The 15,844-nt window shown below is 39.7% G+C and overlaps 1 protein-coding gene across 1 annotated transcript in view; it reads right to left on the bottom strand.

Annotated features, from left to right (window-relative positions):
• LOC146621503 (septin-2) overlaps positions 1–15,466 on the bottom strand; it is a 28,655-nt gene extending 13,189 nt beyond the window's left edge. Inside the window, exons 1-8 of the mRNA XM_085367437.1 lie at positions 15,398–15,466; positions 11,912–12,036; positions 8,667–8,722; positions 8,120–8,219; positions 7,922–8,008; positions 7,512–7,635; positions 5,816–5,950; positions 5,365–5,482 (exon numbers count right to left, since the gene is read on the bottom strand). Of these exons, the coding sequence (XP_085223563.1) occupies positions 5,365–5,482; positions 5,816–5,950; positions 7,512–7,635; positions 7,922–8,008; positions 8,120–8,219; positions 8,667–8,693 (591 nt within the window). The 5' untranslated portion in view covers positions 8,694–8,722; positions 11,912–12,036; positions 15,398–15,466. The remainder of the gene's footprint in view (positions 1–5,364; positions 5,483–5,815; positions 5,951–7,511; positions 7,636–7,921; positions 8,009–8,119; positions 8,220–8,666; positions 8,723–11,911; positions 12,037–15,397) is intronic.
• Between the last annotated feature and the right edge of the window lie 378 nt (positions 15,467–15,844).

Here is a 15,844-nt window from a genome sequence, read left to right as displayed (position 1 = left end):
AATTCCTCACACTTTAAATATGCTGATCACTTCCAAAAATCACAGACTGGGATCTTAGATGTTTTCCCTTAGTTCTGGGCAGTGTTTATTTTAGGCACATTTAATCAAAGCATGAAAACAACACACAGCGACTCGTAATTTGCTTGAGAGAGGTAATTCGTCAGTGCAAGCAGCTGGCCCAGTTTTTAGTTACATTCACATAAATCTTGGATTTCTATTAGTTTTTTAAGCTTCCTCTCTTCCTCAATTTTATACAAAAAAGGTGGCTGTTGAAATCAGTCAATTTTAGTGTTGTAGCTACAGAAGGGAAAAAATAGAAATATGCACTCTATTTTTTTTTTAGATAAGAATAAAGGTCTTTACTCTTTTTTTGCTCATCTGGATTCCACTTTAAACCAGCTGTGTACCATCCTCTTCACTCAAACAGAAAACAACCAGTAAAGCACTTTCAGACTAAATCCCCACACAGGATATGACTTTAGGGACCCAGACTGAGAGGATCAGACCCTCAATATACCCTCCTCAGGGCAAGTTATGAGCTAGAGACCACGATGACTCTGGTGAAGGAAATTGGCATTAGAACAAGCGTAAAAAAAAAAAAAAAAAGAAAAAAGAAAAAGAAAAAAAGAGGACACAAAGATGAAGGGCGAGAAAATAATAGGCTGGTGGGGGAAGCACTGCCAGGAAGGGAAGAACTGGTTAAAACGCAGGCAAATGACGAGTAGTTCCGGTGAACGCTTGTTCAATTTGTTCTTTGAGCCTGAGCTGTGCTACTTGTGTCTTGTCAGTGGAACAGTCTTGACACGTTGCAGGAAATTTATATTGTTCTATACAAGCTGTTTCCCACTAATAATAGGGGAAAGGACTGTACGAGCCTTTGAGGGAGGGGAAACAAATTCTCCGAGCGGTGAGAAACTGCTCTCCAAAAAACAAACTAATAAATTGTGTGGGAGAAACACTGGAGGTTATCAATCATTCTCCAGCATTCAGCTTTCTGGCAGGTTCTTGGCTGATAGTGCTCTGACCTCAAAGGAAGGCCTTGGTGCCATACTGTACAGGACTGTACAGCAGGAGTCAGGCATGTATACCTAAGAGCCACTTGAACTTATCTGATCAACCCAACAAATACTCCCGTCCATTTTCCCGAGAGACACTTAATAGAGATTAATGGGCATTACCATGGCACGTCAAACTTCTAAACATGCAAAAAAAACAGATTACTGGGTCAGATATGTGAAATATCCTGAATTCATTGTAAATTAGTCAGCCATCATTTTCATTCCAACATAATTTCCTATGTAAAGAGTGATGAAAAGTTCTGCTGCCCAATTTCATTTTGAACAATTTTGGACCATTTTACTGTCCCTTTGACTATTTGAAGAAGAAAGTTTGCGATTTCACCAGAACTGCCAAACTTGTACAGAGTAAACATCAAGTCCTGTGTCAATCTGAATTGACTTTGATGGCAATGATCCCACCACCAAGTAGGACTTTCAGGGAAAATAAACAGGTTGAGCATATGAAAGCAGATGCGCTGGGAGCTGAAAAGGAGGCAACATTGAAGTGCATAGAGCCCACATTGAAATCAGGTATGGTTTTTGTTTTTTTTAAATGGGAAAAGATGTGGAAGTTCTTGATCTCACCCAGTATATGATTCATTTTAATGTAACTCAAAATGCTGGAAAGCAGCAGTAGAGTTTATGTGCTTCCACTTTCTAAAAGGAGTCTCTTGTTCACTGGTTCATCTTTTTACTTCAACAGTTAAATCAGTACAATTCTGTTCAACTTCAGCTGTGTTGTAATATGTATTTTCTTTTTTATTTAAAGACCAAAGATTGTAATACTGACACTAAAAAGTGCAGCTTTGCGATCATCAAAGTAGGGCATCCTTGTATATATGAAATACACAAAACCCACATAGAAGCGCCACAGCAGTTTAGTCATTTATACAAGGACGGAGATAAAAGTTGTACATGCCCAGATTGTAAACAAACAAGAGTCAGTAGGAATAATATACATTCCCAAGAGCCACATGGTGCCATTTTTAAATGTAGGGAAGATAGCTCATCATCATCGTCGTCGTTTATTTATATAGCACTTTAAAAACACACCTGGTAGACCAAAGTGCTGTACAATACAAATATAAATATAGTAATAAAATAGCAAAAACCAGACATAGCAATAAAATTAATGAAAATGTCAGTTACCCACAGAGTTAAAAGCCAGGGAATAAAAATAGGTTTTTAATCTGGACTTAAAAACTGGCACTGATGTAGCTTGTCTAATATGGAGAGGAGGTTATTCCAAAGCATCGGAGCTGCAACAGAGAATGGTCCGTCTCCTCTAAGTTTCAGCCTTGACTTAGGGACTGAAAGCAACAGCTTCTCAGCTGACCGAAGCGAACGAATGGGGACATGGGCCTCAACAAATCAGACAAATAAACAGGTGCCAGACCATTTATAGATTTAAAAACCAATAAAAGGACTAGTTGCAAGCGTGACAAAGTGCCCTGCCCAACCCCTATTAAAAGAGAATTGCAATAATCTAAACGTGAAGTAATAAAGGCATGATTAACACTTTCCAAGTCACGCTTGGAAAGAAAGGGCTTAACCTTCGATAAACGTCTGAGGTGATAGAATGCTGATTTTACCACCCCGTTTACATGACCATCAAAGGTAAGTGCAGAATCAATTTTTACTCCAAGATTTGTGATCGAACTCTTTAAATGGAAGTCAAAGCGGCAAGATCAACATCTGGAGCGTCAGAAACACGATTTGGGACAAATAAGATCGCTTCCGTCTTATGATCATTAAAATGTAAAACGTTTTTTGCCACAATGCTTTAACATCACTAAGGCAGTCAAGCAGAGGTCAACTTGGGAGACTATCTGAATGACTAAAAGGTAAATAAAGCTGGCAGTCATCTGCATGTAGATGGAATGACACTATGTTTTTGAAATATTGCGCCAAGAGGCAAAAGATACAGTGCAAACAATAATGGCCCAAGAATAGATCCCTGTGGCACACCCCAAAGCAGAGGGGCCACAGGGGATGAAGCCGACCCCAACTTAACACAAAAGGTCCTGTTTGAGAGATAAGATTTTAACCACAACAGTGCTGAACCAGAAATTCCCACACAGTGCTGTAAGCGGGAGATCAGCAAATCGTGATCCACTGTGTCGAATGCAGCAGTCATGTCCAAGAAGACCAGCACTGCATATTTACCATGGTCTGTCGCTATCAGAACATCATTCATAACTTTTACGAGGGCTGTCTCCGTACTGTGAAATGGCTTAAAGCCGGACTGAAAGATTTCCGACAATTGAGAGTCATTCAAATAGTCCATCAACTGAGTATAAACAATCCTTTCCAGGATCTTACTAAGAAAGGGAAGTGTGAAAGGGAATGTGTCTAAAATTTTACATGACTGAACTGTCAAAGCCTGGTTTCTTAAGTAAAGGATGTATGACTGCATGCTTAAGCTCCTTAGGTACTTGACCAGACAAAAAACTAGTATTAATAATGTTCGGAATGTGTGGTCTGATGGTAGGAAATACCTTTTTGAGAAAACTGGGAGGAACGTCATTTGGAGAGCCACATGGGATTAGCTGACTAATCCTCTATATTTCCTGTTTTCTTCATCGCTTTAGATGTTATAGATCTTATTGGGTGTGGGTATGCGTGAGTTTGACAGTTTTGTTAAACTCTGCAGCTAATTGCTGCTCATTGTACAGTCAGAATTGTCTGTTAAGGGAACACTTAGCAGAGCATGTGAACAAACTGAAAGTTTAGCTGAAAAGAGGTCAGATCAGAGTGATACTGTTACAGTATTTCCTTAGAGTCCCTTGTCCCTTATTATTTCTCACTTCACTTCTCCTGGCTAAACTTTTATAGTAAAGGGAGAAAAATACACACAAAATTAAACAAAAGTTGAGCCAAAACTCTGATAAAGACAGCTGACCTGCTGAAGGCTGGCAGCTGGAGCAAAAAGCCAAAAAGCTTGGGGGTTTCCTTCAGCTTGAGGTGGGGGTCAGCAGTGGCAGGAAACATGGTATTTTTTATTCTTAACTGCCAAAGGAACAGACTTGAGGTTTGAGTTGCAGTTAAGTGCAGTTACTGAGTTTTCATGTGCGCCCACTGTTAAATCCTGCTGTCTCAGTGAGTACAAGAAGAAATATCCTGAATGACCAACTGTAACCTGCAATTTGCTAAGATACTGCATCGGTGACTTCAAGAAATTTAACAGCCCAGGATTCTAACAAAACAGATTGGCTGTTTGGGAGAACAAAGCAGAGCTGGACTCCGGTCAGCCGATCAGCCTGACGCCTGCCAGACCACCGGCTCCGAGACCTGAATGAGAAGCAGGTGGGAGGTCTGGGCATCCGGGGAAGGTGAGGAGACAGGCTGACTTTCAATTAAAGAGGGCTGACAGAAAAAAGTTATTAGCAACTGAGGCACAATATGCTTTTTTACCAGGCTGCAAAGAGTGGGTCTTTTTCTCACTTAATCATTTCAAATACAAAAAGTGCTAAAGTTCAAAAATAATTTCTGATGTAACTTCTCAGTCTGAGGCAACATCTTTACATTAAAATCAATTAATTATATAAAAACAGAAAATGACATTATCAACCAACTAGTTCCAATTTTCTCTGAATTGAGACAAAAAGCACAGAAATAAGGAATACTCAAGTTGTCTCATAGATATAAAAAAGGAAATAAGACAAGGAAAGACGAGGAAAATCCTCCTAAATCATCTGAAGCAAGACGTTATCAGCTGAACACACTGCTGTGAAGTGTGTGTGATGAGCGGTACTACAATGTCCTTCCCCTGTGGACAGCAGGAAGCTGAGAAGCGTGCAGGCAGGCAGGCAGACACTTGGGTCAGGTCCAAGAGGAAGTATGTGGGACATGTTGAAACTGGATGAAATGTGCTTCATCTAAATTATATACAACAAACTTTCCTCAGTCCACCCCTTCTACTGTTTCCTTTCTTGGTTTGTCCCTCCCTTTACTTTGAAACTGGTGATTTCATCAGAAACGCAAAAACTTAAAGCCGTTCATCAGCGCAATCACAGGGAGAAGTGCACGAGTGCTTTCTCACACGAACGCAAAGAGGTGTGACATGCTAAGCTGCCATTATAGACAGATAAGCTATATAATACTGTTTTGTTCCATTCTATGATTATAAGCCACTTTCTAATGGCGTACACATATATCTGCTAATTGGATTAACAGTGTCTTTAGTAAGTGGCATTTGGGCTTTGTGGTAGTATTTGAATAAAGATGATTACATGTGGTGTATACACCAGAAAACAGACATCTTAGGATTGAAATTATGTGTCTGTGGGTGTAAAATCAAACCCACCCTCCTCTTCAGGCGATCCCTCTCCTTCAGAGTCAGTGTGTCAGCCTTGGCAATGACTGGGACTATATTGACTTTGCTGTGGATGGCCTTCATAAACTCCACATCCAGTGGTTTTAGACTGGGAAAGAAGGAAAAACAAAGAGGGAAATTAGGACACAGTGAAAAACTGTTTTGAAATGACAAAAATGATAAAATTGGACAAGGAATAACTGCCTTTCACAGCATATGACAGTACTGAGAAACAAAGCAGAACTGAAATGTGTGAAAGGAACTCAAGTTAATCAAAAACGCTAATGCTAAAGATGTCATAAACAGCAAGAGTTGTGTAGTTTTGAAATACCCAAATTAAGGAAGTTCTGTTTTAGAACCACCAAACATGATTAAAAGTAGTGTGTTAAGTACAAGTCAGCTCATTTCTGGTGTCTTTAGTGTTGTGTCTGTGCTTACTTACCCATGTCCAAACGGAGAAATGAAGTAGAAGCAGCAATGCACTCTGTTGTCCACTATGTGTCTTCGATTCAGCCCACTCTCATCATGGAGGTATCGTTCAAATTGATTGTCGATGTACTGGATGATGGTCTTAAAACTGAAATCAAATACAGAACATCCCATCCCCCCAAAAAACATTTATCTGCACCAGTAAGGAATTTGTTAGTTTTAATACACAACTTATTTTCACTCCAAGTTAGATTTTCTCATACACAAAGAGCAGGTTAGAGCTGTAAAACACCTGTCATTAGGTTAGAAGGGTCAAAGTGAAGAAATAGTTTCTCAGAATAAGGCCAGGACATACTTCCACTGAATTGAACACACAGGATGATATAGATCTTCAGAAACCTGCTTTAACTCCCACAAAAACCCTTTAGAGTGTAGTTTTACATGTCAGGCAATAGATCACTGATATTATAAATCCTCCCGGTTTATGACTGAATGAATAGGTCATTTCCAGTTGAAGGGGTTTATGTCCCTGTAAGAGCTGGAAATTCAATGGAATCAACTTAAAATGAAAGGTTTGGTTGCTGTAATTGGCACACCATCTCAACCTCCCTAACAACAGCAGTGTTACTTTTTTTAAAAAAAAGGAAAGCAGCCATTTTCACACCATCTGTTTCTGACTCATAAGATAAAAAATGTAGCTGATGGGTGCAGTTTTATATCTTCTAGCCAAACAGTCAAATATGAAAATCAACTTGTAGAATGAACATCATTCCTATTTCTATCAGTGTTAAACAAAGCAACCAAACATACATAACGTTAATGTTTAATCATACTATTCCATCAGTTTTAACTTTTACCTCTTTACCTTCTCTCAGTTCAGTAGTCTAAACTAGCGGTCCCCAACCCCCGGACCGGCACCGGTCCATGAGTCGTTTGGTACCGGGATGTGAGAGTTGTGAAAGTTATGGTTTTCAGGGTTTTGATTGTTTTTTTATCGTTATTTTTTATCTTTTTTTTTTATCATTTTTATCGTTAACTCTGTTTCCCTGGGTCTTTTCCCATGTGTTATGAATAAATCTTCCTTTTTTTTGGTACCAGTACTGGTTTTATTTTGTTGTATTTATCCGCGACACCTTAAAGGCCGGTCCATGAAAATACTGTCGGACATGAACCAGTCCGTGGCGCAAAAAAGGTAGGGGACGGCTGGTCTAAACTGTTGTCTGAAATTTACTCTTCGTCTTTAATTTCTAAATAGCTCTTAAAATTTGGTTTCATTTACCTACCATTTAATATTCATAATCTAAATGCTAAAAAAGTGGCACACAAATCTTGTAGAAAGAAATGAAAGGTAAGTGAAGATACGTTTCCTTTTATTAAGTGTGGAGTTGTTATGAAGAGGACCCAAGAATGTAGAAATACAGCTATGCCAGCACAATTAACAGGAAACGTATCCTGGACAGAGAGCCCACGTTGACAGTAGGACGCCCCACAAGTAAGCACACATACCGACACATTACAGACGCATACACACATAATAGGAGACACGGAGAATGCAGGGGGAGGAGAGGTAAGAAATAAGGAGCCTGAGACAAAACTTGGAAAAAAAAGGTGCATTGGGGACAGGTGGGGAGGATAGGAGATCACGCTGCACACGTCTCAAGTTGTTCTAACTCCCCCACAACAACAAAAACAACATAACAAAAACACACCAGTCCTGGCTGTTGATGGCATCGCCGTATCCAGGAGTGTCAACTACAGTGAGACGAAGCTTCACTCCCCTTTCTTCGATCTCCACTGTTGATGCCTCAATCTGCACTGTCCGCTCAATCTTCTCTGTTAAAACAAATCATAAGAAAAATTACACCAGATTTGGCCCAAACCGCCGGTTTTGCCATATAAGAGTGATATGTGTTTTCTGAACTGTGAGGGCCTGGATAATTGTTTTCAAGCTAGAGCCCAAGTCCTAATCTAAGTCAAGTCATAAGTAGGGCAGGGTCACATTTTGAGACTGCAGCATTCTCAGCATTCCACTTGAAATAACACTTTGCTGGAGACATTGCAGTAGGCCTTTTTTAATATTAAAGTGTGTGTGTGTGTGTGTGTGTGTGTGTGTACATACCTGCAGCACCAGGGATGTAACGTTCAGGGTAGAGATCAGTGAGAAACAGGCTGTTTATCAATGTGGATTTGCCCAAACCAGACTCCCCTGAAAAATAGAGACTAAACTATAAATCTGTACTTTCAAGAGAAAACATATGGAGTACTTCAAACCTTTTCTGGTATGCCCACTTTGAAACTTGAGCACTCGACCACTCACCTACAACCATGAGGGTAAATTCAAACCCTTTTTTCACTGATTTCCGGTGCACTTGGTTAGGCAGGTTAGCAAACCCTACATAACCTGCAGCATCTGGAAACTGTAGCACAAGAAAAACAAATAGGATCAGAAACTACAAAAAATAAGCTGCAAACTAGTCAGAAGTATATGTGATGTTTTGCATTTAGGTGATAGCATAGTATAACTATGTTACATGACATTTTTCTGCTTATTTCTTTCATCTGATAAATCCTCTAAACTCCTGCCTCATCATTTTATGAAGTCTAGGTGTACAGTTGAAGTGTATAAGAGAGAGATTGATGATGATACATATCACTGAGAAACTTTAAACACACAATAAAGCCAAGCCATGAAACAGTTGCATTTAAACAGGATATCCTCTGTGGATGCTTGTGAAGGCGTGTGTGTTAGAGATTACAAGTACCATGGCCCTTAATCACCAGATCCTTATTAGAAAACCACCCACCAAAAATCTGCATAGTTTAATCTAAACTGTGATGTGAGGAAATTTCTGACATTTACTCACCTTTCCTTTCTCTCCAGACTGAGACATCGCTACTGTTTATGTGATGTCTGTCAAGCCTGTAGGAGAGGGAAAAAAGAGTGGTAAATGACATGTCCTGCTGCGACCCATTGTAATGATTCAGATAACTTTTATGCATCATAAATATCTATTCAGTTGAACAATACATATATGTACACACACACACACACAACTTTTCACTCTGTAAAAGTTGTATCCAGCAAATTAATAATAACATTTTGTGTAGCCTATAAGCTCAACGAGGCCTTTGTTTTTCCTTATGTTTTAAAATTTTATTGCTGTTGTGACTTACACGGTTACACCCTTATGGTTAAATCAGTTGTTCAAGTTTAAGCCTGAAAAAACACTGATATCTGTTAAACCACCATAAAATAAGTGACATATTTATACTGGATTTATGCTGCACATCTGAAAAAAAAACACCCATTTGACTTGAGTCTGCTTCAATTTTCTTATGAAAAACAAAATGTAAAAAAACAAACAAACAATTAAATCAACCAAATCATGAATGTAATCATTTAGTTTAAAATACTGATATAAATTTAAAAACATTATTTTGTGGAAAGCAACTGAAACAACTTTTTGAATAGAATAATTAATTGATGTTTTCAAGGTTTTAGAGCTGTGCTGTCACATTGATTTGTGGGATCCTAATAACCTCAGAGAGCTACAAAGAAAGGTGGCAAAAAAACCTGTAGCAACAGCAAAAACTTTGATATTTGACTATTTCTTTTTATACAATTAGAAAAATGCTACATTTATACCTTATATCTTTGCAAAAAGACCAAAACATGTAGTCCAAGTTCAGATGCCGATGGCCACACCATTGTTAACACTATCACTCTCACTGCAGACGTTATCAAATCTGCACAAGTAACTTCCCAGACTCTCATTAAGCTGTTACAGTATTGCCTGCTCATTGCTCCTGGCTCTCCCTATGACCCTGAGCAGACGACAGAGCAACAGCCTCATTTGATAAATTCGCTACATAATGAGTGAGCAGGAAGAACAGGCTCCATTTTATCACCAACACACTGGGAGTTGACAGGTGGAGTGTGATAAGCATTAGAAAGAGGCAGGCTCCTGTGTGTTGCCAAACGGAGATGCACTCTGGTTATGTAATCTTTGCCGGTGGAAAGACATGGCATGGGAACCTGATTTGACCGTGGCATTTGACAAACACATTTGTGGTCACCTGGGGAACCATTTCACGCTGTTAAATGTATTAGATGGTAGTTGGGAGTGGTCTGTATCTAGATCAAAGCGGGCAGCGATCTGTCCTGCTGACAGGGTGGTTTCACCAAGCACACAAGGAGAACAATGGCTGTTTATCCCTTTCGTTCCTGAAGCCTTTCCTATATAGGGCAGCTGGGCTTACAGAGAAGGGGAAACACGTGCCTGAACCCTGAAGACATTTTAAGACCAACCGCATGCAGGACAGTAAGGGGGGAGACTCAACCCATTTAGAATGGAGCAGTGCTGAATTAAGGTAAAGGGGCAATCCAAGTGATCAGAGACCATATGAGGCCTTGTCCTTAAATTCATCAACTTTAAAGCAATCTCCGTGGAAACCTTGAGTCCCTGGATTCATGTGGATGTTAACTGGATGAGTGCCATCTACATAAACATTGTCGCCAACCAAGCACTCAACAATAGCACTCCCTGATGACAACAGCCTCCTCCCTGCTGTCATACCACTGCTCTGAAATTGCTTGAATTACACTATAAAGAACCAGAAACCTGAATCCAGCCTCCAGTTCCCAGATACCAATCCAACCCATCTATGCAGCCTAGTTTCTGTTAGTTTAATTTCTGAGCCATAAAGAAAGGTAATTCTGTTAAAGCACAGAATGAGATGATAAACCAAAGACTTATGCTGCCGCTGACCCTCCAACATCTTTACACAGACTTTGTGGGTCTCAATTAGGACACTAATAAAAACATGACTAATGACTCAAGGCACCAACATTAAAAGACACCATGTGTACTCACACAATGGTGAGATGAATACACCCTCTAATATAATGGCATCACGTAATGCTTTGGAATGAGAAAGGATGACTGGAACAAGCTAAAGATTCAAAGATTCCAACCTACACTTTTGAGTTCCCAAGGATCTACTCTTTCAGACACAGAGGGCAAACCAAAATCTCCCACTGGCCAAGCCCTGGTGGATCAGAGCTACTCTGGCTGCACCGGATGAATAAATACAAAATTAAATAAGTGGTTATAATAATCAAATCCATGACAGAATTTTGCTCAAGTCACCACTAAATACAGAGTGAAGAATTTGGAAACAGAAAACCACCTGCTTCTTGTTATTTTTGCAAGTACTGTTAAAAATTAAAAATGTTTCAGAAATTTGAATACATTAGGAGGACAGGAAAATTTAATAGACAGCCAATCAGCAGCCATACATCCTGAAAGAGTAGCAATATATTCAAGAATTCAGAAACGTTACCCTCATAGTGGCGCAAAGCATCAAAGTCAGTGAATGCAGCTTTCTGACCAAAACTGGTAGTGTTAGAATATCAGCGCCCTTTTTTTCCCCTAAGGAGGCTACTGAGAACTAACCACTTTTACTAAGGTTTTAGTCTCGGAAACTGCATGACAGGCCAGCCAGCACATTGTGGAAACATAAATATTGCTGGCACAGTGCTGCCATGTTTGGAGTATGTACACATCACCCACAGTTTGAGGAAGGTTGAGCAAATCCCAATAGACACTACACACACTAAACACCGGGTGGGTGACACCATGGTTACACTCTATGGTCACAACTCATGACCTACAAAATCATTTGTTTCAGGCCTAAAAACACAACAAAGGCAGTTAATAATGTGTTTTTACAGTTAATGAGTATCTGAGTTAAAGCAGCAGCCCACACAAGTGCATTCAGTTGTGTTGCACACATACACACACTCTAAGTGTTATTCTTCTTCAGGCTCTGTGGGAACCAGCATTAGACCAGCAGCAGATTAATTAAACTGGTCCAATATCTCAGTTGTAATCTCTCAAAGACAACACTACAGGACAGACAGGCAGGAGGCACACTTCAATAATACGCTCTTAATAATGGCCATTTAATCGGCCAGGCTGCTGAGCTGCTTACATACACATACACACTGGCATCAGTGGGCCAGACATGGGGGAGATTAAACAGTTAGGGCCAAAAGGGAAAAATGCCACCTTAGAAAGCCAAAGTTGTTGGCATGTAATGCACTTACAGTTGATTTATTGGCTGGAGTGAAGCCACGAAGGACCAGCAATGCTAGAAGAACTATTCACCTTCCCTGACAGGCAGTGTCAAAGGTCTGCAGACTCGCTCTTCTTGGATTAAGGCCTCTCTGAACTTATTGAAAAAGATGAAACAATGATTTAACAATGTGGAGACTTTATGAAGTCAGTGGCATAAGTACAAAAATGGTAAATTACTGGCAACTGATCAAAGCAACAGGAACCTCGGAGCAGCTGAGCATAATAAAGTGATGTTTGGCAAAAGACCTCCACACGTAGACAATACAACACACAGAGAAGGGGGCTTGACTGTAATTAAGCAGCCCTTGGGGGTCTGAAGGTAGGAATGGTGGGCCAAAGTGGTGTAATAAAGACATGACACAGGCTTTTAAGCTGTGGTTTTGGAAACACTTAAAAATATGAGCCCACAGAGAGGAAAAAAAAGCCACAATTGGCGGAATAAGAAAGCCTTTCGACCACAGGCAAACCACCAGGACTGTTCATAACACACACAGAGTTTAAAGCTTAGGATGATTTATGACAATGAGGACAACATAGGAAATTACTGAAAACAAGTGGGAGCCATTCAGTAACAAAATATTATCTTTATAATACTCACCGCTGCTGTACACTGGTGCACAGTTAAAGGTGCAGGTAATATAACCTGTTCATTTCCATGCTCATTTCCTCCCATTAAACCTCCATAATAATATTTGTAGAAAGCCTTTTATCAAATCACAACACAAATTCCACACTGACTGATTGTAAAGTGCATTCATTTTTAAAATTTATTTCAAAAACATCACACTGCAAAACTACTTTCTCCAACATTAGAAAGCACTAATCTTCTCTATAGTTGTCTTACAATATACTCAGCCAATATTAGCCAATCAAAGATCTGTCTCTATACATCATATGCATAAAAACATCATGTCGAAAAAGATGTTTGGGTTCATTTAGAACTGTTGTAATTTTTCATCTGCAGCGGAGTATAATTACAGCCACAGGCCTTGGGGGCCGGTGTCCTGCAGGTTTTAGAGCTCACCCTGGGTCAACACACCTGAATCAAATGATTGGTTCATTACCAGGCCTGAACTGGAGGTAATTTAGCGATTTAAATCAGCTGTGTTAAATCAAGGACACATCTAAAACCTGCAGGACACCGGCCCTCGAGGCCTGGAGTTCGACACCTGTGGTATGAAAGATGGATGCAACTCCTGTAATGCCACCAACATAAAGTCACGAAGTCCTGTTAGGAAGCTTTGATGTTTTGAAACTGGAAGTTAATTGGCTAATAGCTTGAAAATTGCAAGGCTAATCCTCCTTTCTGACACTTAAAATCATCAAAATTAAAATTCTCTCTGTGTTTACTTAGGCCCATTTCCCCATAGACTACTGCAGGACGGATGTTTATCGGAAGTCTTTTTGACAGCCAACTACAATCAAGGGAAACTAACAGGCCTGCTGACATTTAGAAATGCTGCAGGTTTAAGGCTTAATTTTTCACACTCAAAAGGTTTGCATCTATTTCATACAACTGGTGGTGTAAAGTCATGCTGTGTATTCAAGGCAAGTTTCTAACTAGCTGTACATATAAAACAAACTGAAGAAACAACGTTTATTCTGGGTTTCAGCAACACAAAATAAAGAATCTCTTAATAAATGCAAGAATAAAACAAAAACCTCATCCAGATAAGCCTAAGCTTATGGATAACATGGGTAAATTAAACATATGCCCTCAATATTTGAAACTTGAGGCATTCTTAATAATTTTTTTAAAAGTCAGGGATGGGGGACTCCACACCTCAAGTGCCGGTGTCCTGCAGGTTTTAGATATCACCCTGAGTCAACACACCTCAATCAAATGATTAGTTAATTACCAGAAAATAAGGAAAGGTATAGGTTACTTTAAAAACTTATAAACAAAATGTTTGTATTAATGTGGCAATCCACATTGATATAATTTGCTTATAATTTGTTTTGGTAACAAGACAACATTACTGGGTCAACTTATTATCTTCAAAAATGTGTCTGTTTAACTTTACATCAGTGTGTTTGGCAGTGTAGAAACTGCTAAAACTGTGTTCTCCTGTTTTTTTTTGTTCTGTTTTACTATTCAAATGGATCTTTTTTAGGACATTTCAAAAAGACATTATTGCAAAAAAAATTCACATTATGTAAAAACAAAAATCACATTTTGACACAAGTCCAGCTTAATTGAAAAGTATCCTATATTTCACATCAGCAGTACCCACAGTCCATTTGGCTCTGCTGGTGTGAATGAAGCTTTGCCTTTCCATTCACACCACAGCACAAAATGATCGGAAACATCCCTGTGTAGTTTCAAACAAACGTGATCCCTGTTGGACTGTGTTAGTGAGATAAAGTCGGAGGAAGGGGAAAGGTCAGAGAAAGGTGAAGGTGCTTGATTTGAGCCATGGGGCGTCTTTCATTACGGGAAGATGTTGTTCTTTTAATATCAAATTGATCTCTGTTCAGCTGGCCATAAAACCTACTTGTTTTCTGTAGTAAGGGGCAGCTGCCGCCTTGAGATTACAGCTTGCAGAGTCTGCCATAGTGCTCACCACTTAACAAGAAAGGAAGTGAAATATGCATGTTTTCACCCAGTCCAAAACACAACAAAGATGGATGACAATTCTTCAATAGTGGCCCTCAGCCACATCTTAGACAGACACATAATGAGAATGTGTTATCGTTTCCCTCTGTTATTGTTAAAGATGTCTGGAGGCAAAATTTACTTTTGTGGAAATGTGCTTTATAACCAAAGGTCATGGAATAATCGCATGTTAGAAAGCAAGTGCAGAGGTCAGGAAGGGTACACAAGAGGAATCTGGAGCAAAGTTCTTTAATGGTTCTGATTTATGAATTGATTAAGCCTGGTGAAGTGTAGCAAGCTTCCCAGTAGTTGGGCCATGGGGCAATAAATGAGCTCAAAGCAGTGAGTAGCGCAGCTGTTTTTCAAAACATGAAGAAGGGGAAGTGTTTATTTGGACAGTTGTGTCAAATAATGAAGGAGAATTTAATATAATGCTTTAGTCACTGGCCAGGGGGAGTCTGAAACGTGTGTGAAGGCCTCAGTGTCTGTAACAGTCAGATGTCCACCACACCCAGTCTGTCAGACACTCACAGAGTTTTCCAAATATCTGCTACTGGGACAATGACTTTGCAATTTGCCTGTACCCAGCTTAAGTAAACACAGTAGTTCCTTAAATAGTTTCCTCTTTAAAAACTTGCTCGATAAACCAACGTTGGGTCTACAAAAGCGATGAAACTGTGTTACATGTCAAACTTTAGCATTCAACAGTTGCTACCGCGGCTGGTGTCATATTGCCAGCTAGTCTTCAAACTGATTGTCCGGTTTGTCTCCCTTAGGGTTCCATCGACTAGTCGCTACACTGTTTAAAGTTAAAAATCTATATATCATAATAACCGCAAACAACCGAGCAGTACCTTACCTGTCCGTACCTTTGAATGCTATTAATCCACCGGAGCGTTTCGTCTCTCTCTGCTGTCCCAGCCCAGGAAGGGAGACCCGGAAACCGCTTCCCTGAGTCCGCCCTCGTCCCAGTGTCTTTTCGTTACCCACGGCTACCGTACAGCGCCACTGACGCCATTTCGGCTCAATTGCTAGAAAGGCGTAAGTAGGAATGTATCATTAGGCAGAACCAATATGGTTGCTTCAGCGGAACAGTTTCTTTGGTACTTTACCTTGTAACGGTTTTTCTTTCTGCCGTGGAAACCGTTAAATATACAACTCTGCGATAGAAGTTGTGACTATCTTATTAAAAATGTTATAATGTTTCCCAAGAATCCGCCGAATTATGTAATCTTATGTTAACGATGAGAGAATCGCTTAATTTATCTCAAAGTGGGTAAATTCTGTTAAACAAAAAAAAGCTAAA

Source organism: Diplotaxodon limnothrissa, linkage group LG12, assembly GCF_057381915.1.
Source record: "Diplotaxodon limnothrissa isolate DT_005_m linkage group LG12, D_limnothrissa_male_GT1.1, whole genome shotgun sequence".
NCBI classification, from domain to species: Eukaryota; Metazoa; Chordata; class Actinopteri; order Cichliformes; family Cichlidae; genus Diplotaxodon; species Diplotaxodon limnothrissa.
The sequence above is the reverse complement of the archived record's forward strand: the minus strand, read 5'-3'. Positions and strand labels throughout refer to the sequence as shown.